Source organism: Macaca fascicularis, chromosome 7, assembly GCF_037993035.2.
Source record: "Macaca fascicularis isolate 582-1 chromosome 7, T2T-MFA8v1.1".
Classification (NCBI taxonomy): domain Eukaryota; kingdom Metazoa; phylum Chordata; class Mammalia; order Primates; family Cercopithecidae; genus Macaca; species Macaca fascicularis.
The window spans coordinates 157264054-157286751 of NC_088381.1; the positions used below are offsets into that span (position 1 = coordinate 157264054).

General features: G+C 45.3%; 1 protein-coding gene and 1 pseudogene across 44 annotated transcripts in view; both read right to left on the reverse strand.

Moving 5' to 3' along the window:
* Positions 1–22698, reverse strand: part of FOXN3 (forkhead box N3) — a 466688-nt gene that overhangs the window by 121190 nt on the left and 322800 nt on the right. For all 44 annotated transcript variants that reach the window (XM_005562000.4, XM_045397619.2, XM_073998052.1 and 41 more), the window contains one exon: positions 3595–3659. In XM_005562000.4, the coding sequence (XP_005562057.1) occupies positions 3595–3659 (65 nt within the window). The remainder of the gene's footprint in view (positions 1–3594; positions 3660–22698) is intronic.
* Positions 12671–14421, reverse strand: LOC141407318 (adenylyl cyclase-associated protein 2 pseudogene; annotated as a pseudogene).

Below are 22698 nucleotides of genomic sequence, written 5' to 3' on the forward strand. Positions count from 1 at the left end.
GTGCTCTCTAGCCTGCTGAAACTGTCTATAGCAGCCTAGATGGCATTTAAAATAAAGACTGTGAACTGATGAAACGACCAATTATGTTAAGTACCCATGCCTGGTGTAATCCAAACCAAATCTTACCCCATTATCCTCGAAACCGAGAGGTGATTCAGCAGCCCTTCTTGCCAGTGATTCTGAACCAAAATATAGACACTGCACCCGACGTCCAAGGAGGACCTCGAGAACAACCAGTTAATTCTTGCAATTGGTTTTGTGCTGGGAAAAATAAAGGTACTAAGTTTCCACTCTAAACCAAACAACGATTAGATCACGAAAACTGGTGCCCCGCTGTAACTATTAGGTCATTTTGATTTCAACTTCGTTTCAGGTTTTAACTTCCATTATTTCCTCTTCGGACATTGCATTACTCTTCCCGTCGCTATCCAAAGGTGTCTATGAAGTGCTCAGGTTCCGCGCTGTTGCTATGATCTCTGTGAAGCTAAGTTCTCTGGTTATTTCTTTCTTGCAATGACTTTTTTTTTCTATTTCCACACACCTATATCTATCTGCTTTTCTAAGGCCTTAAGTGTCAGTTCTCCCAAGAAGAGACAGCCCCTCTGCTCCCACCTTTCTGACAAAAATACGTCTCCCTCCTCTACACGACAGGGCACCCCCACTGTATTAGTCCATTTTCACACTGCTGATAAAGACATACCCAAGACTGGGTCATTTATAAAGAAAAAGGGGGTTAATGGACTCACAGCTCCACGTGGCTGGGGAGGCCTCACCATGATGGTGGAAGACAAAAGATACATCTTACATGGCAACAGACAACGGAGAATGAGAGCCAAGCAAAAGGGAAACCCGTTATAAAACCATCAGATCTCGTGAGAATTACTCACTACCACAAGAATGGTATCGGGGACACCGCTCCCATGATTCAGTGACCTCCCACCGGGTCCCTCCCACAACACGTGGGGATTATGGGAGCTACAATTCAAGATGAGATTTGGGTGGGGACACAGCCAAACCACATCCTACTTATTTTCCTATCCTGCATTACTGAGACCTGGGGAGACCACTCCATGAAGTAAGTGATCCCCCACACTGGTTCGATTCTGCCAGTCCTGCTAGTGATCCGTAACTTATGATCCATAACCCTGGCTGGCTTCTGCTGGCCAGTCACTGGTCCCACAGCACCCTAAAGAAAGATTCCCATGTCACCCCCACGTGACCAAACTGCACCTTCTCCCCCAGCACCGAGAATTGGCATCTTTGGGGACAAGTATCCTGGTTCTACTTGCCCTCAATTCCAATGCCTGTGGCTGGAACCTATTGACAGAGTTCCCTACTGATCTGATTATCTAGAAAACTTTCCTTCCACTTGCTATAGGGAAAAAGGAGGGATTTTTGAAATACAGAAAATAGAAAGTGAGAAATCAAATCATTTTTGAAAATAGAAAGTGAGAAATCAAAAACCTGAGAAAGTGGCATTAAACAGGCACATTTTCTTCTACTTGATTCTAACCCAAACCTTCCCCTGGCATGACCGGACAGTCCCTTCTTTAGGTACTCCTATCTTTATTCGCAAAACTCTTGCTTGTGGGCATTAGCAACTTTCCCATGGCCCAGAACCACCCACCAAAGGAACACAAAAATAGTAATTAGGAAGAACACCCATAGATTCTAAAAAAATACTATCCACAACAAAAGTGTCTCCAGAACTCTAGGGAATGAAGAAACGTCACAGAAAAAAAAAAAAAATGAATGTTAACAAATCTCTGCCCACCCTCCCAAGCTCTCACCAAGATTCTTCTGATTTTCAAATGTACAAAATTTTAATGGGTTGCACTTAAGTGGATGTGGATTCAATAAGCATCTGAAATCTGTCCTAGTTTAATTCACAGTGCCTAGAGCAATTGGGGGAATCTGTAACCCTATCAGGAAAAGAAAATAAGTCAACACCCACAGGATAATCTCATACTGACATCTCTCAACTTCAGAAACCTTATCAATATTAATATTTCCCTCATGTTTTTGCCCCACATAAATGAACAAAAAGAACTTAACTAATGCCAAAGTGAATGAATAAAAATCATGAGAAAAGGCTCTAAGAAAACAAAATCTCTTTTCTCAAAATAATCCAAACCTGAATGATATTCATGTCACTGCTATAGTTCTAGAGGAAAAATGACGCACATAACTTTGAAACTCACTTGAAAAGAACCCAAAGGCTGATCCTAATCAGTTTCCACTTCTACTATCTGAAGAGAAAACAGAATAGATTTTTTAAAATTATGTGTTAATTTTTGAGAGTGGAGGGACTTCCTTTTGCTCTCTTAAACATTTAGGATATCTACGATGATTACTAAAATTAGGTTTAACCAAACTTGCCTGACTACACTTCACCTATACCAAGCAAAAATACAAAGAAATGCTTAAGTTTCCAATTTCACGGGCTATTAAAATGACAATATGCAATTGCGTGGTCTATAAATCGCACTAAAAATGTGATGACATCTCTCACAAGGGTTCGAGCTACTACGGAAACCTGAAGATACATGTCCCTCTTCTTAACCACACTTACCTTCTACTCCTTCACACATATGGCCGGCCTTCCTCCTGTACTTTTAAGGGAAAGAGGCTAAACAGCTCTCAACCAATCAATAGACACTAAAATCCCTCACCATAAGCCCAGTGTAGTTCAAACACTCTTAGCACAGCCAAACCCATCTGCATTTGGCCAGCGGGGCCTGACTCCTAGCCAATCAACAGAAGTAGGAGGGATAGAAAGCTCCAAAGCCCCTGGGAACCACCTAATTCCATTTTATTTACAGAACCGATATCCAAAATAGCGATAACCCCAAAGTAATTTCTAAAAGTATTAAAAATGAACCTCTTTGCTATTTTTTAAATTATTTATTCCTCCTTAACTTTGGCCATTTCAAAAGGAACTTAATGGCAAAAGTAGAGATGAAAGGTGGTTGGAATTCCGTGAGCACACCGGCTGGGGACTAGGACAAGGCAGCTGAGTTGGGCTGGACAACAGCAAGGGTGTCCCCTGTAGGTGACACTTGTGGGGACCAATGTAAGGTGACTGGACTCTGAACCTCAGAATGAACCACGGCCAACCTTCCAGGTACACGGAGATGTTGGGCAACAGCAAGCAATGCATGCACCTCCATCCTGATACAAGTGCCAGAATAGCCAAACCCTCCTTTTGCAGCTCAAGTTTTTGAAACATGTAAAGGGGTTTGCTTTTATCAGCCCAGTTTATATTCCTGTCACATTTTAATTACCACGTAATTCCAATGTCACCAAAGCAAGCCAAACACTTCCAGAATATGACCAGTGACAGCGGGCCAAAGCAGCAGTCCTTAGAGGCCTGGTTTCAGACTCATGATTCACAGCAACCAAGAGGCTTGAGTAGGAAGAAATAAAGGGAACTGGATAAAGAAACCCCACCCACAACAGTCACACTTCTCCAGAGAGCGGCCACTCCTAAACGGGACAGACTCTCCGGTTTGACACCAAGCACAAAGGAGTGATGAAAGGCAGGTGGGCGAGGGGGAGGGGGAGGGAGAGGAAGGGGTGTTGCTAGGGACCTACCTTGGAGAAGGGCTCCATTTCTCTTGAAGAAGGTACTGCCCGGCCAGATGGGTGGACCTGATGTGCTGAAAGAAAAGAGAAACTAGCATAAGGCCAAGTTCATCTGCACTCACACACCTGCAACCCCTCCCCACACTTCCCTCAAAACATTTCCCCAAGCATGCATTACTGACACCCTTTGAAAATGCATCCTGGAAAACCATGAGGTCTGCTTTATTGTAAACAGGTTTCATATTTCACAGTGCAGAACCTACCTGTGTGAGCATTCTGTTTATCACCTTGACCCTGCTCACACCTGGGCACTGAAATCACCGACCGATACATAAAATGGCAAATTCACATGGTCTAATGGCACAGCATATAACTTAAGAATATTTGCTAACCTGTTCATAATTTCATGAATGTATGTGACAAAGAACTCCTAATCATGTTTTCTGAGACCAAGTGGGTTTTCCAACACTTCCTCGTGCCACCTGCCTGCTACAAATGCAAACTTGCCTTTCTCGGCATTTCTACCACTAAATCCTCAATATACGGAGATGACCTTAATCGACTTCCTCCTTCCCCCCTCTTCTCTTGTTTCGTATCCTGTTTCCAACTTCTTGGCTTAAAATGTTGCACTCCATACCCTATAAAACATTTTGCAGATATGTTACCACCCAGAGTGTGGTAACAGGAGAGGCAATAGGAAAGATCAATAAATCACGAAGACACTTACTGCATTTATAGATGAGCATTTTCACTGTTTTAAGACTGCCAGTAGAAAACTTTATAACCAAGCCAGTCAGTCTTAGTAACGTGTCCTTAGAGTGGAAAGTAGGTTATATTCTAAATCAAGGATTGGTTTAGATTAACGTTAGAGAGTACTTAGTCAAAAATGTTACTACATCCAGCCCAAGAGGCAGCATAAATTACTTTCACCGAAATAGTACATGACAAATTATATTGGTTAATGCATTATCAATCACCTTCAATATGAGAAAAATAGGTTCGAGTAATACATTTCTAAGTTTGGCAGAAACACACACACACACACACACACGCACACACAGAGGAATCTGAAGGGCTCTACGGTGAATGTTCCACCAGTGAACCAGGATCTCTAGTTATCTAGGACAGCAATACTGTTACCAAGCAGAAATGCCAATGACACATTCTGCCCACTGGAATTTCATTACCAGAGGTACAAATAGTACAGCAGGTATAGGGACACATTACATGATTGAGGAGGAATAGGAGGGAAGAAGAAATGAGCTACAGCACAAAAATACTATCACACATCAAAATCATGTCAAACGTGCTAGAAAATACATACTATAAACCTTGATGTTAATGAACCTTTTGTTTTATTTTGTTTTGGATCCACTATACTAAAATTAAATGAGCATCATGCATCTCGGCCATGGTATTTCCAGCAGCCCTGATTCTCAGCCAGGCAGTTGTGACCACAGAGTGGCCAGGAGCTACACAGGGTAACAGCAGACCAGACTGGAGTCTCAGGATGATGATACCAGCTGATTGCTCTTCCACTGGATTCCGATCTTACTCTGTTTCAGGGCACTTAAGGCTCAAAGTTGCATGAAGAATAATGTGCATTAAAACACTTAAGATTATCTTTTAACAATCCCAGCAAGCTCTCAGGATTTTACCATCTTATTTTTATAACAAAGCAGGGAACAGCAAGCTGGCTGTTGCCAAGACGGAATCACCTGATTTATAAAGATATTTTAAAACTGAGGACTTCGTTATAGCAGAGTTGGTGTTTCTAGAGAATTCAATAATTGAGTATTACTGCAGGAGCCTGAATATCCAGCTTACTTCCATCCAAATCTCTTCTTTATCCTGACCTTGATTTGGCTGAAAACTGAGCAGACATCAGGCATGGAGCAGTATGGGGAATGAAGGTCGGATAAATCCAGTGGTTTAGATAAGGAAAATTCTCTGTGTGATAGAAATCTACCTAAAGATTCTTACAACATCCTTTTAATGTACTTAAATCACTGACAGTTCTATGGTCAATCTGTGGTGCTGTGGAACTTATCTGTACTCTAGTAGTGGAGAGAGACTTCGACTGCTGACCACCTTCTCTTTCCTGGCCCCTGTTGTAATTGATGAATTCACACATGGTCTCTTTCCAGCTCAGGGTAAGTCAGCTCCTGCCATGCTAAATGCCAAGTTTTCAAGCTCCTTGGCCCATATCTATACACTTCTTTTGGGTGGTTCCTCAAAATGACATCTTCTAACTGTGAGAAGAGCCAAGGATTTATTAAGCCCCTGTTGAGAATTGTGCTTGGTGTTGAGAAAGACTTGAGGGGAAAATTTAAAACCCTATTTTATGATCTCTAAGAACCTGATGTCATACTTACCTGGCTCCAGACTCCTCTGACTGTATCTAATGAGACCAGTGATGCCTATAGACAGACTCAAGTTTACGTCTCCAGTGGCTGCAGGTTGGGAGGGCAACAAGCTTGATTTTTTTCCCCCTCCATCTGGAGATGTCCCTGGATAATTGGCCCTTAACGCTTAAAGTTGGTTAAAACCACACATGGTACATGAAATTACTTATAAATGTCTATTAACCGCAATAACTCAGAGACAAAACCAGTGATAGAAGTCTTTGTGGGATGAGTTGCAAACCACCCATTCTCAGGCAGCTCAAGAGCGGGGAGGGTGGGAGTGGTAGGTGCAGGGGAAGAATGGGGTGCTCTCCATAGCCAGCCATGTAAATATCACTGCCACGAGAAATGACCATGGGGGCCCCTTCCTAACCCTGTGTGGGTTTTAATCACCTTAAAATGGTGTTTGCATTGCTTGATGATAGGATCAAGTTACCATTTACTGAGCATAGTAATCAACCCCTTTCCGTGGAATCCTCTAATTCTGCAGGGTGAGCAGGGCAGAAATCACCTTCCTGGTTTTGGGGTTTTTTTTTTGACAGAGTCACGCTCTGTCACCCAGGCTGGAGTACAGTGGTGCCATCTCGGCTCACTGCAACCTCCGCCTCCCAGGTTCAAGCGATTCTCCTGCCTCAGCCTCCCGGGTAGCTGGGATTACAGGCACCTGCCAGCAAGCCCAGATAATTTTTGTATTGTTAGTAGAGGTGGGGTTTTGCCAACTGATTTCAATGGCCAGGCTGGTCTCAAACTGCTGACCTCAAGTGATCTGCTCGCCTTGGCCTTCCAAAGTGCAGGGATTACAGGGGTGAGCCACCATGCGTGACTCATCCATTCTTTTTTTTTTTTTAATTTTTTTTAAATTGAGATGAGATCTTGCTGTGTTGCTGAGGGTGGTCTCAAACTCCTAGCCTCCAGTGATCCTCTTGCCTCATCCTCCCAAAGCACTGGTGGTGTGAGGTACCATACCTGTCCACCTTCCCTGTTCTATAGGGAGACAGACAGAGGTCCTGAGAGGCAAAAGGACTTGCCCAAGGCACGGTATGACAAGTTAGTCATGATCAACCCAAGAAGGACTAGGGCTTGCCCACTGTACCATAGAAACACACACAGCAACAGCTCCAATTTCATTTCTACTCTTCCAGCCTTCCTCTTCTGCTCTTCCAGCACTAAACTCTTAGTCATCCTTCCCCGTGGAAGAAGGCTGTGCATGGTATTTTGCTAGGACTCTCTCTAAGGCAAAGTCTCAGGCTAGAAAAAGCAATCAGGCTAACCATATGTGAAAGACACGCAGGCTCCCATTAGCAGAAACAATACAACGCCGGTGCCACAAATGTCTCATTTCAATAACACGCTAACAAAAATCCCATGACCTTCGGCAGTATAAGCCAGACCAACTTTGCAACAAAGAAAGCAGACCAGTAGGTTAAGAGGACCTTGCCAGCCAGCAAGGTGGAGTGCGACCTGGCATTTGAGAACATTGATCCGGCTGACCGTCAAGAGCAGCGCTGAGCCTGCAAATCCCAAGAGGTGAGTGATACCATCCTGAACAGCATACCCAGCGGCTGCCAGAGACTCAGCCCTCAGTCATTCCCGGACCCTGCACTCTGAGCTGCACTACCTCCAGCTCCCAAAGGGATACCCTGAGTCAACAGGTCGGACAGCCCGAGGGTGGCTCTTAGCAAGATGACGTGATCCATCATGTGTTCTCTCTACACCCAGGAACCTTAACCATTGTGAGAACCAGCTGGATGATAAACAGAGACCCCGGGAGGCTCCATCAAGACCCACACCTGTATTCACCAGCTGAACTTTCTGTGGCTCTCAACGAGAAATAAATTAAGAAAAGGACTGTTTTCTAAGATCTCGCCTGTCAAATGTGAACTAGGACCTCTAAAAGAGAGAAGAGAGCCAGGCGTCACTGGCTCACGCCTATAATCCCAGCACTTTGGGAGGCCAAGGTAGGCAGATCACGAGGTCAGGAGTTCGAGACCAGCCTGACCAACATGGTGAAACTCCATCTCTACTAAAAACACAAAAATTAGCCAGGCGTGGTGGCGCATGCCTGTAATCCCAGCTCCTCAGGAGGCTAAGGTAGGAGAATTGCTTGAACCCAGAAGGCGGAGGTTGCAATAAGCCAAGATCGCACCACTACACTCCAGCCTGGGTGACAGAGCGAGACTCCGTCTCAAAACAAAAAAAAAAAAGAGAGAGAAAAGGATGCTATAACACGGATGAACCTTGAAAGCAAGCTAAGTGAAATAAGTCAGAATAAACAAACAAATACTGTCTGATTCCACATAGAAGAGGTATCTAGAGTAGTCAAATTCACAGACACAGAAAATGGAATGGCGGTTGCTAGAGACTCGGGGAAGGAGGAGTAAGGAGTTTAATTGGTACAGAGGTTCAGTTTTACAAGATGAAAAGAGTTCCGGAGGTTGGTTGTACAACGATGTAAATGCACTTAACATTACAGAACGCACACTTATAAAATAGTTAAGATGGTAAATTATATGTATTCTACCACAATTTTTTTTTGTTTTTCTTTTTGCAGTGGGGTCTTGCTCTGTCACACAGGCTGGAGTGTAGCGGCAAAATCTTGGTTCACTGCAGCCTCCACCTCCTGGACTCAAATGATCCTCCTGCCTCAGCCCCCAGAGTAGTTGGGACTACAGGGGCACACCACTATGCCTGGCTAAGTTGTTGTTGTTGTTTTTTTTCCAGGACAGGATCTCACTATGTTGCCCAGGCTGGTCCCAAACACCTGGGCTCAAGTGATCTGTGTACTTCAACCTAAAACATTTTTGTTAATGTATAAAGAGATGAGTAGGGAGGGGAGGAGGGAGAGGAGTAAGGAGGGAAGAAGGAAGGGGGAGGAGGAAGAAAGAATGGAGAGATAGAGATGGTAAGAAGGACTCTGAAAAAGTGAATGAAAGCCTAAAGTGTGTGGGGTGGGAAGAAAGGAAGAATATCTGAATGCCCCCTGTGGTCAGCTCTCTGCCAGAATGGTCCACAGCACACAAAAAAGCAGAAAGCCCAAACCAACAGGGGGAGAAAATGGGTGTAGCAAGACCAGCCCATCCTGATTTAGCACCCCTGGAGGCCAGAGCTTACCCACTACTCTTAAGTAACTGAGCACAGAGTCCCATCATACTCTTAGCGCTGGAGATGGACTGTGATGGCAATCCCTTCAGATGGGTGGCATCTACCAGCAGACTGCGTTTCCCCACGAATAAAACAGTCAAGGTAGTTGTAACAAAGGGAGAATCACCCCCCAAAAATCCTTGAAATTCCATTGTTTTGCCTTATAACTGGGGATTAATCACCAGGAAATAATAGAAAACCAAATGCCACACTGTAACGGGCTCTTTGGGTGAAGGATGTCAGTCGCTGGCGTTTGGAACCCAGGAACCAGAGCAGGCTGGACAGAGACGTGTGTGGGAAGCTTCACAAAATACCACTCACTGTTCGAGAAGCATCACTAACAGCACAGATGAAAGTTCAGATTCTCAGGGACACTCTCGACACTTCTAACCTTCCAAATAAGCTTGAGTGTCCCGGCAATTAAAAGGGATCTCTGTGCCACAGGGTCTAATCCAGGGTGAAGTGGAGAGAGCGCGGGATTTGGACTCAGGAAGTTTGTTTAAAACACAGACTGAAAGTCTTTTAACTCGTCAAAGTCTCAATTCCATGCCTGCAAGCCGGGACAAATGATAGCATCTAGTGTGTGAGAATAAAATGAGATGGTGGGTATGAAAAAAATGCTTTCTAGACTGCAAAAATCCCAGGGGTGGTTTTTCTTTTTGTTGTTTTTGGTTTTGAGACATAGTCTTGTTGTTTTTGGTTTTGAGACATCTGTCTTTCAGGCTGGAGTGCAGTGATGTGATCTGGGCTCACTTCAACCTCTGCCTCCCAGGTTCAAGCAATTCTCCTGCCTTAGCCTCCCGAGTAGCTGAGATTACAGACATGCATCACCATGCCTGGCTACTTTTTGTGTTTTTAGTAGAGACACGGTTTCGCCATTGGCCAGGCTGGTCTTGAACTCCTGACCTCAAGTGATCCATCTGCCTTGGCCTCCCAAAGTGCTGGGATTGCAGGTGTGAGCCACCATGCCTGGCCCCAGTGGTAGTCTTGATTGCAAGCAAACCCCAGTTCAGAGTTAACTGACACACTCAAGGCCACACAGCAACATTGTGGCCGTTGTCAGCTGGGCACCAGCACTTCCTACTAGACATCCTTAACTCTCCCAACTTGGCCCTTTTTTTCCATTCCTGTGATAGATGAGGTAACTGTACTTTTCTCTTCCTCTTTTCTTTAAGGATTCTTTGAGATGTTCTAATTGCAAATGTTTCTCAGTCTAAAGTAGCAACAGTTACTAAATATCCAAGAAGCAGCTTCACAGATATCACTTACTCTAAAGAATGCTAAAAAAAAAAAAAAAAAAAACAAACTCTGTTAGCTCACCCCTGTCATCTCAGCACTTTTGGAGGTCCAGGCAGGAGGATCACTTGAGCCCAGGAGTTGGAGACCAGCCTGGGAAACATTAAAAATATAACATTTTTTTATTCTACAAAAAATGAACAAAATTAGCCCAGTGTGGTGCCATGTGCCTGTGGTCTCAGCTACTCAGGAGGCTGAGGTGGGTGGATCGCTTGAGCCCAGGAGTTCTAGAGCTGCAGTGAGCCTTAATCGCACCACTGCACTCCAGCCTGGGCAATAGAGCAAGACCCTATCTCAAGGAAAAAAAAAAAAAAAAAAAAAAAAAAAAAGCTCCCTGCAGAATTCTGCAAAGATCCAAAGAGACAGAAAGAGACCAGGTAGAAACCTACCAAGAGTGGCCCATTTCAGAGGCTGACAGTTACTGAGAAGGCATGACTGAAGTGATCAGACCACAACCAGCTAGGCCCACAAACACTATAACTGAGAGGGTGGCAAGATTCCTCGGAGGGCAACATACCAATCATGGTAAGAAATGGAATTGCTCTGTAAACTTAGCCAAATGTTGAAACTGGAGACTCAACTGATTTCAAAGTTAACAGCCTGCACATAGTTATTATGTGCCCAATACCACCAGGACCCATGAGAATCGGACAGGTGGCAGCTGCTCTGGCACCAGATCTATTGTGCTTATTTTATTTTACTTTTAAACAATTAGAATTTTACTTTATTTCAGAATAAGTTTACAGTTGAAAAATGATGTTTACTATCAACATTATATGAACAAAACTTTTATAGCAAAACCTTGGTATGTGAGTATTAATAATCCAAATACTATACCGATAAAGAAGATATTTTAAAAATGGAAAAGACATACTCCAAAGGCTATAATAGGCAATATATATGTACATATATACTTGTACTGGGTCCGTAAGCATTATATTATAATTCATTAAATGTGATCCAAGAAGTTGCAGATTTTTCAACACTACGCACTGAAAAGATACAAAGGACTACCATAACTTCTCTTAACATTGAAAAACACATGGGGCTGGGTGCGGTGGCTCACGCCTGTAATCCCAGTTGGGAGGCGCAAGTGGGCGGATCATTTGAGGCCAGGAGTTTGAGACCAGCCTGACCAACATGGCGAAACCCTGTCTGTACTAAAAATACAAAAATTAGTTGGTCATGGTGGTGTGCGCCTATAACCCTAGCTACTCAGGAGGCTGAGGCATGAGAATCGCTTGAACCCAGGAGGCAGAGGTTGCAGTGAGACGAGATCATGCCACTGTACTCCAGCCTGGGTGACAGAGCGAAATTCCATCTCAAAAAAAAAAAAAAAAAAAAAGAAAAGGAAAGGAAAGGAAAAGGGAAAGGGAAAGGAAAGGAAAGGAAAGGAAAAGCATATACTATCAAGACTACAAAATCACAGCAGAAAGCCAAACTAACAAATAATTCCTTAGGCTTTAGGAGAAGTAATACATCTATGGCTTTTCTCATGTTCATTTTTGTGACTGGTTAGCAAGTCTGGCAGGCAGAAAATAAAAAATTAGACTATAATAAAACATTAAAGACACCATTTAGAAGGCATCCGATATTTAACATGCTCAAAATTGGAAAACAGACACTGAGCTTGATTTTTGGGCAACATTGCGAGGTATTACATAGCAAAAACATTGTTTCCTCCCATCAATCTGTTGACATAAAAATCTGTTATGTAGAGAAGTTTTCAAATGACACAATAGAAAAACATGTAAGATGAAGAATTAGAATTTATACTTTTGGTTTTTAGTAACTATAAAGAATATAGGTCTTTCAAGGACCAAGAAACTGAATTTGGTCCTTAATATGGAATGTTCTTACATGTTTTAAAAGCGTGGGCTGCTGAAATACGTACTCCTGCTGACAGCATATCCACACTGCCAAAGGTGAACATGTGGTCATAATAAGAAAAAAATCGTACATTTCTCAGGGCACACTACTACTACTACATCATATTGAAATTGTCTAGAAGATAAACATGTACATCTTTTTTTCAACAAGCAATTAAACATACATGGAAAACTGATTCGTGTAGTATTTTTACCTATCAGTTACTATGTTCGTAATAATGAGGCGAACAGACTTCTTTTTTTCCTCTTTAAATCCATAATGTTCACAAGTCACCATGTGGAACTAAAATCACATGTGCAAAGGCAAATCGTGAAGAAACGTTAAGTATTTCCAAATGCCCACGACGGCGTACCAGAAACGATGCTGTGTCTATAGCATGGAGTTGTTGGAGGCCAAAACTACAGTGGTAGGTGTTACTGCAACTTCCAGCTCTTCACTGCTGCTTGTTTGATGGAGGGACTCAGGTGAGCGGGCTGGGTCTCTCGGGAGGTTAGCCCATCATTTCTGCAGGTTCACTGACCAACTTGAATCCATCCCATGCTGTCTAACTGCTCAGGGACAGGAAATTCTCTGTCATTACCACCCTGACGAATAAGTATATTCATTTTGGATGATGTGATGCTCACAATCTCACAGTCTGACACATCTTCCCCGAGTTAGGTATGTATGGCAACCTTCGGTCTTATTAGTGGAAATTGCTGGTACTCTCCCCATTACCTGGATTTGAATGTCCTTGGAGTTGGTCGATTCCACAATGCCCATCACACTATCAAACACCCGACCAAACTTCTTACGGTTATCCACTCACTGGAGTGGAGTTTACTTTCCCTTTCATCGGGAGAGTTGATTTTTCACATTTGAAAATGTAAGCCGCATGTTTCAGCTCAGTCTCTGAAATCACAAGGTCATTCCTGTCTTCTTGGTACTCTGCTCTCCATTTCCTTCCTTCCAACTTGAACATGGGTGCATGTGTCTGGGAAGGATGAGGTTTGGGAGATGTGGGACTTGGAGTGTGGCTTCTGGGGAGAGATGCAGTTTGCCCTCCATGAGCCTGCAGGCTGGGATTCTTGTATAGACCTTCTGGTCATCTGTGACGTGCCAGAGCCCTGGTTCTGCCAGGTTAGGCTTCTCCTTGGTTAAGCCGGGCAAATAAAGCTGAGCATGAAGGAGAGGACTTTTCTTTTGTGTCTTCATTCTCAAAAAGTGGAGGGGCCCTGGAGGAGGTGGAGGAGGAGGATGTGGAGAAAGGTCAGGCCCTCAGGAGAGAACAGAAAGCGCTGATGTGGGCGCTGCAGGACCCGTTCTGCTCCACAAGAGGCCCGTGGTGTGGTGCTCCTTGATGCATGCTTGAAACTCACTCCAAATGTTCACATGACCTCACCCAATCCACACCCTGTAAATCGTGTGTTTGTAGCCCTTTAAGACTGTTAGTGGAAAAGGTGGCAGCATCACACATCTCGCTGACGTAAGGACCGGATTTGGGGGACACAGTTATGCAGTCAAGGGCTGGGAGGCTTTTGCTGACAGCCGAGAGATGACTAAACATGTTACTCCCTCGGTTTCTCTCTCGGAAGGTGTGGACTTCTGAATCTTTTCTGTTATGGGTTTCAGAAATGCAGCCATGCCTTCTCTTGGGGTTGTTGGTCTTGAGATGCCATCAGAAGGAAAGCCCCGTAACACCCTTTCTGCACGAGTCTCCATGTCACCAGCAAGGATCCTACTGTTCTTTAAAAACTCGGCCACCATGCTGTTCCTCAACTTATCAAAGGCTTCCACAGAGGGTGCCACACCTCCACTGACACTCTTGCCTACCCCACCATGCCCAGGGGGCCTGTGGAACTCTGTAGACAACAACTCCAGGTGGCTGACGGCCCACTCCAGCCTTTCCAGCAGTCCCTGCAAGTCTGCCATTCTGCTTTGCTGCCCTTGGGTCCTGTCCTCGGCAATGCAGATCTGTCGCTGGCCACTCATGCCCTCTTCCCGTGGCCCTTATTGCGTTGTTTTAAATATACTGAAGTTTCATCACATTCCCCAAAGCCTGCCATGAAGTTGGGACTTCATTCCTTGAACATTGTTTGCGAACTGCTATTGACCTGCAGCAGGATTTCTTAACCTTAGCATTACTGACATTCTGGATTGGATAATTCTTGTCCTGGGGACGCTACACTGTGGATGGTAAGACGCTCAGCAGTCTTCCTGGACTCCCACACTAGACACCAGTGACACCACCTCATCAGATGTGACAACCAAAAATGTCTCCAGTTATTGCCATGTGTCCACTGGGGGATAAAACTGCTCCCAAATGAGAACCCAGGAACACTGGCCTCAATTTCTCCACTCATCAAGTCCCAAACCTCCCTCTCCACCTTTCGGCAGGCACCGCCACCTCCTCTTTTCTAAACCAAGGACGTGCCCTTCCTTCCACCTCCGTTTGCTGGCTCCATTATTTCTGCCTGCGTGTGCATCTTCTTACTTGCCAAAGTAACATCTCTATTACCTTTCTTTTCCTCTGGTATCTTTCCTCCCTCCACTACCCCTTGTCTCTACTCACCTCCCCCTTCCCAGGACTGATGAGTTCTTATCTTAACCATTGCCACACATAAACTGGTGCCCTAGTCCTCCTTCTGGATTCCATTATTCTTTCCTGCACTCACAAATCCCAAGAGCTGGGACCGACAGCCCAGCCTCCACTCCCTCATGTCACCATCACAATCCTCTTCCTGCCAGGGGTCACCTGGGTCCCCCAATTCCCCAGGTGTTATGGTTTGAATGTGTCCCTCCAAAATTCATGTGTTGCCAATGTAACAGTGTTAAGAGGTAGGGCCTTTAAAAGGTGATTAGGCCAGGAAGGCTCCTTCCTCATGGATGGGATTAGATGCCCATATAAAGAGGCTTAAAGGAGGGAGTCACCCCCCTTTGCTGCCTTCTGCCATGTGAAGACACAGGGCTCCTCTCCTCTGGAGGGTACAGCATTCATGGCCCCATCTTGCAAGCAGCACTCACCAGACAATGAACCTACCGCAGCCTTGATCTTAGACTTTCCAGCCTCCATCATTGCGAGAGACACATTTCTATTGTTTGTAAATTACCCAGTTTGTGACAGCAGCACAAACAGACTAAGACTAGGGGTCACTGCCCTTGATGTCCCTCCAGCCTGTCTCCCCTCTGCACCGCATGACCTCCCGTGTGCACTCACATAACGAGGCCTCTTTCTGGGTTATACATTTTTGACAATATCTCTCAAAAGTCCTTTCCACCATTAGCTACAGAACACCCTCCTAGTCCGGGTTCTGCTCCTCCCACTCTTCTTTCTGGACAGTTGGCTAGCTCTCTTCCCAGGCTCGGCTCCACCCTCAGAGCGTTCCTAGAGTTCTAGCCCTCTCCTCTTTTTCTTCTCATGCTCTTTTCCTAGGAGAGTTCGTGGAAAGGTTGGGTTTGCCACTTCCCCACCGCCGGCTAATTTCGTTTCCAGATGCTGGAGGGTATCTCCAGCGGGCGCTGCACGGAGCAGCTTTCGGCTGCCCCGTATCTGCTCAAACCAGAAGGCAGCTTCCCCGCTCTGCCTTGCTTGCCAGCTCCCAGGGCACGCTCTCCATGCTGCCCAGGATTTATCAGGGTCTGTATTCGTTTGCTGGGGTTGCCATAACCAAGTGCCACAGACTGGGGGGTTTAAGCAACAGAAATTCCTCCTCTCACAGTCCTGGAGGGCAGAATTCCAAGACCAAGGGGTCACAGGGCTGGTTCCTTCAGAGAGCTATGGGGGAGAATCTGTTCCTGGCCTCCCTCGCAGCTGCTGGTTTTGCTGGTGTTCTCTGGCTTGCAGGAGCATCGCCCTGCCTTCATCTTTACACGGCATTCCCTGTGTGTGCAGCTGTCTTCAAATTCCCCCCTTTTCTAAGGACATCATCACATTGAGTCGGGGGTCCACCCCGCTCCAGTGTGACCTCATCTTAACTAATGATATCCTGCAAGGACCTTATTGGAAATATGGGCACATTAGAAGGAAGGGCACATTCTGAGGAACTGGGAGTTAGGACGTCAACATGAATGGGGCGGGGGAAAGCACAAGTTGCCCCAGACGGTGGCTATCTCCCTTCCACACCTGTGGCTGTCTTTTCCTGCGTCCCTGATACCTACTGCAGTGCTTGGAACCTGGCGGGCACAAATGTCTGTTGAGGGAAGTAAAGTTTATCCTTTAATTCAGCATTCCTCAAAGAACAAAAACAAGAAAAAAACCGACCCAGCCTTTGGTTATCATCTGGCAAATGCTCTAGTTCAAAATTCTGGAGGCTCTGACACCTTCCCCTCAGCTACGTCCCTGCCTCCAGTCCCCGTCGGGGCCCACGCGTTCTTCCCAAGGGCTCCTGCACTTTCCTTTCTTTCTGCTTCTACTCCCAGGACTGGGGTCAGCTCAAGTTAAGACGCCCTCTCCTGAATCCTAACAGGCCTCTCTGCCTCCAGCCTCCCTCCCCACAGCAGGCGGCCCTGCCTGACACCTCAGCAGCCTTCTCAAAGCACAGCATCTTCAGGCACAGTCCCCAGGGTCTGCCAACTTGGAGAGGTGTCCAGAGTGCCATCGCGGGTGGGGGACTGGTATCAATGTCAACAAAGCCTTTCATTTTTCATGTGTCTCATACACCGAGTTTCCACGTGCGTCTGCATTCGAAGAGTTTGGTGGCTACAGAAATGTGAATGTGCCAGAGGCATCTGAACCACAGCAACTCCATCACGAATAGGGGCTGGGTAAAATGAGGCCGAGACCTGCTGGGCCGCCTACACAGATGGTGAAGGCATTCTGAGTCACAGGATGAGACAAGAGGTCGGCACAAGATGCAGGCCATAAAGACCTTGCTGATAAAACAGGTTGCATTAAAGCCAGCTGAAACCCACCAAACCAAGATGGCAATGAAAGTGACCTCTGGTCGTCCTCACTGCGACACTCCCACAGCGCCATGACAGTTTACAAATGCCATGGCAACGTCAGGAAGTTACCCTATATGGTCTAGAAAGGGGAGGCATGAATAATCCACCCCTTGTTCAGCATATCATCAAGAAATAACCATAAAAACAGGCAGCCAGCAGCCCTCGAGACTGCTCTGTATATGAAGTAGCCATCATGTTGTTCCTTTACTTTATTAATGAAGTTGCTTACACTTTACTCTATGGAATTGCCTTGAATTCTTTCTTGTGTGAGATTCAAGAATCCTCTCTTGGAGTCAGGATCGGGACGCCTTTCCTGTAACAAATGCTTACAGGGCAGGGTGAGAGCCGATCAGTACCGGTGCCCCTCAGAAGCCCTCCTGTTCCTTCCCAGCATGTCCCTCCTGCCCTCAATATGCCACCTGGCACAGGTCTCCAGAACACCCGCGCCCCAGAGGCTTCTCGGGCCCATGCAAACCCAGTCTCTCCCTCTGCTGCCTGAAATGCCCTAGACCCGTGTTCTCGGCACCTGTCACAGCTTATTCATCCTTTGAAGTTCAACTCGAATCCCAGGTACCCAGGACACCTTACCTGGTCACTCTCACCCTGCAACCTCTCCTTCCTCTGAATCCTTCTGGCAGATACCTTCTGTGCAGCTCATCTGGGAATTAATTGCACTCTGCAGTGTCTTCCCATTCTAATGCCTTATACTTTTAACCCACAGGTATGTGTGTCTCACCTTACCATGGCAGACGTCACGTGAGCAGAGGCTACCAGTGACTCCTCTCTTAGAACCTGGCCAAGTTCACAACACGTGGAGGATGGCTGTCATTATTCTAAGTGATTCTGAAAAACAGTGGGAATGCTACCTGCACCTCCCACACAGAATGATCTCAAACACTAGATTTTTTTCTTTTTCTTTTTTTTTTTTTTTTTTGAGGCAGGGTCTCACTGTGTCACTCTGTCACCCAGGCTGGGGTGCAGTGGCACAATCACAGCTTACTGCAGCCTCAACCTCCCAGGCTCAAGCAATCCTCCCACCTCAGTCTCCTGAGTAGCTGGGACTACAGGTGCATGCCACCATGCCTGGCTAATTTTTGCTTTTTTTTTTTTTTTTTTTAGAGATGGGGTCTGGCTATGTTGCCCAGGCTTGTCTTGAACTCCTAGGCTCAAGAGTTCCTCCTGCCTCGGCCTCCCAAAATACTGGGATTACAGAAATGAGCCACCATGCCCGGCCAAGATTTTTAAAACATCTCTTATACACAATTAAGTCTCTCACAAAGAAACTAGCCTATAGTAACACATCTTCTACTATCATCATCTCAAATAAAAACTCAAAAATCTTTAAAAATGGAAAGAAAATTATAAATCTCATCATTAATAGTAAGTAATAGATAAGGTCATTTGGATTCCTCTTTCCTGAGATTTCTTGATTCCTTAGGAACAGATAAATAACTAGATGAATACATGTATATTTTTTATAATATGGGATGCAAGTTTGAGTACATACTGAAAAAACTCTGCTTAAAACCACGGCTACAATTTTCGATGCATACAGCTTATGATACATCTCATGAACAGATGCAAAGGTGTTTATCATTATCTTTGTGCTACACAGTTTCTAATTTTACATATGAAAACCAAGGCATCATTCAGTATAAAGTACATTATTTGCATGATATATTTGCATTTGTAAAACACCCACATTTACTTTTACTGCTTAATAGGCTCTGATTTAAATGGGCCACTCTATATAAATGGAGCACACGGGTTCTCCACTCAATGGTGTTGATAAGAAAACTACTCCTTTTAGATGCAAATGAGCCTACTAATCACAATTAGAATGGTGGAGTTGAGGGAGGCAGAGCAGCTGGGCCAGGAGCTCCCAGTCTAGTAGGGCCAGTTTGGTTCTAGCTTCATCTCTGAGGCAGCAGCTTGGGACTTCCCCAGAGGACATCTGCCCAGAGGCCCCAGGGACAAACTCAACATTTCTCAAAGAAGTCTCACTCTGTCGCCTAGACTGGAGTGTAAGGGCACGATTTTGGCTCCCTGCAACCTCCACCTCCTGGGTTCAAATGATTCTCCTGCCTCAGCCTCCCAAGTAGCTGGGATTACAGGTGCCTGCCGCCATGCCCAGCTAATTTTTGTATTTTTTAGTAGAGACAGGGTTTTGGCATGTTGGTCAGACTGGTCTCCAACCCCTGACCTCAGGTCATCCACCTGCCTTGGCCCCCCAAAGTGGTGGGATTACAGACGTGAGCCACCACACCCAGCCTAAACTCAACATTTCTAAAGGGGCTGGAGGAGAGGAGAAACAGCTTCAGAATTCCGGCCTGCTGTGCTAGTGTGGATGAGTCTATCCACAGCCTTTGTTATCCCAAACCTGTCCAAAGGGCCAGATATTAAGCAATACAATTCAAACATAAGTGGAGTCACAGGAAGGAGAATAGCATTTTCAAAACTAACAGAGGAAAGGCAAGTAAAAGGAAAAGCTAAGTAACTATATAAGACATTACCCAGACTAATGCCACAGAGGCAGCTCAACAGACATCCCCTTAAAAGGGTGCAGCCATTGTAAAAAACAGTATGGCGGTTCCTAAAACAATTAAACATAGAATGCCATAAAATCTAACAGTTCCGACTCTGGATATATACCCAAAAGAACGGAAAGCAGGGATTTAAAAGATACTTGTACACCCATGCTTATAGAAACATTATTCACATCCGGGTGCAGTGGCTCACGCCTATAATCCCAGCATTTTGGGAGGCCAAGGCAGGAGAATTGCTTGAGGCTAGGGGTTCGAGACCAGCCAGGGCTACCTAGAAAGACCCTGATTCTACAAAAAAAAAAAATTTTTTTTTTAGTCACCGGGTATGGTGGCACACACCTGCAGTCCCAGCTACTTGGGAACGTGAGGCAGGAGGATGGCTTAAGCCCAGGAGTTCAAGGTTACAGTGAGCTATAATCACACTACTGTACTCTGGCCTGGGTGACAGAGAGAGAACATGTCTCTAAAAGAACAAAACAACGAGAAGAAAAAAAGAAACATTATTCACAATAGCCAAGAGGAAGAATCAACCTAACTGTCCCTCAACGGATGCATGGATAGACAAAAAGAGAGAATATTATTATTCAGCCTTTAAAAGGAAGGAGACGCTCACATACGTCATAACATGAACCTTGGGGACATTATGGTAAATGCAATAAGCCAGTCACAAAAAAGACAAACACTGTATGATTCCACTTATATAAGGTATCTAGAGTCATTAAATTCATAGATAGAAAGAGAATGGTGGTTGCCAGGAACTAGGTGGAGGGGAATGGGGGGAGTGGTTGTTTAATGAGTACAGGTTTCAGTTTTGGAAGATGAAAAAAAATCCTGTAGATGAGGGCAGTGCTGGCTGCACAGCAACTGAATCTCTTTAATGCCACCGAACTGTAAACTTTAAAAATGGCTGGATGGCGCCACTGCACTCCAGCCTGGGCAACAGAACGAGACTCCATCTCAAAAAAAAAAAAAAAAAAAAAAAAAAGTCTGGATGGTACATTTTATTTCATTTCATGTGTCTTTTACCACAATTTAATAAATAAATAATAGACAGATGACAGACAAACAGACATTTCCTAATGGCTGGTCAGACAGTACATAAGGCAGGTGATACCTCTGCTGCTCCACTGCCAAGCTCTAGAAATAACGGCTGGTTTCCCCACTCTCTTTTCTCTCACTCATCCATTCACTGAATAAACATGTTTTTACATTGCTATGAGGACCCTGTGACAGTTACCATCCTGTCCTCCAAGAGGCAGGGACATGGATGGCAAATTAGCTCAAGGATTCTGAGATGTACAGAGAAACCCCTGCAGCTGCCTTTGGATGCTTTGGTTACTATGCCAAGAATAAAACCAGACACTAGAATCTTCTGGACAATGCCCCTCTTGTTGGGTAGGATACACTGATAATCTCTTCCATGAGGCCCATGCTCATTTCTTGACCCTCTAATGAATCTTCTCTGAGCCCTGAAAGTGCTGCTGTGGGACTTTAATGCCAACTGTCCTGCCAGTTCTCCAGCTGCCTCCCGCAAAAAACTATAGATCCTCCAAAGGTGACATCTACCTTCCGGGTGCTCACACCCAGTATGTGCTCAATAAGTGCTGCTATGATCACAGCCTAGAAAGTAGCTGATATGGTTTGGCTGTGTCCCTACCCAAGTCTCACCTTGAATTGTAATAATCCCCAAGTGTCAAGGGTGGGGCCAGGTGGAGAGATTTGAATCATGGGGGCGGCTTCCCCCATACTATTCTCAAGGTAGTGAATACGTCTCACAAAATTCAATGGTTTTATAAATGGGTGTTCCCATGCACAACTCTCTTGCCTGCCACCATGTAAGACGTGCCTTTGTTTCTCCCTTCCCTTCTGCCATGATTGTGAGGCCTCACCAGCCATGTGGAGCTGTGAATCCATTAAACCTCTTTCCTTTACAAATTACCCAGTCTTGAATGTCTTTATTAGCAGCATGAGTACAGACTAATACAGCAGCCCTTCGATATCTTCTCTTTGATGCACTCCTGAGGAGCTGAAACCTGGAGGCTTTGCTCTATCCCATGGAATCTCTCCATCTCAGCCTCACTGATCCCCAAATATGAAAGCCAAGTCCCTCAAGAAGCAGCTTGCCTCGGAGATGAAGATGATAGAAGATGGCCCTGGGATACCTTCTACACCTCCCACTCTGGCCATGCTGACCTCGGAGAGGGACCAGGTGGCTGAGTCTGGACTGGAGGGACTCTGAGACTAAGGAGGCCCAGCCACTCCCTCCTTCCTTTGGCAGTAGCTTCACGGAGGTCTTGACAATGGGACAAAGGGCTCCAGTACGACAGGTGGAACCAGCTGAGGACTAGACAATGTTAGTGTGGCTAGAGTGCTTGATCCAAAGACAGTGGCCAAACCTTACCTAAAATCCCCTCCATCAAGAGCAAACATATGGTGGGTAAAAACATCATTTCACCTTGAAGGGAATCACAAGGAAGCAAGAAGGCTGGCCACACCTGCATCTTTTGTCCCAGCACAGCAGTATCATTTTGAGGTGGTGACCAACAACCACACCCTGCCCTTATCTAATGTGAGTAACACAACCCCCTCATTACTCCATGAACTGATACAACATTCAGCGGAAGTACCTCACTAATAAAGACAAAAGTCACTGTGACCTGTTTATCTTTCAGGATTTTAGAGATCAAGAAATGTACTTTTTTTTTTTTTTTTTTTGGAGATGGAGTCTCACTCTGTCACCCAGGCTGGAGTGCAATGGCACAATCTCGGCTCACTGCAACCTCCACCTCCAGGGTTCAAGCGATTCCCCTGCCTCAGCCTCCCTAGTAGTTGGGATTACAGGCACCTGCCATTATGCCCAGATAATTTTTGTATTTTTGTAGAGACAGGGTTTCACTATGTTGGCCAGGCTG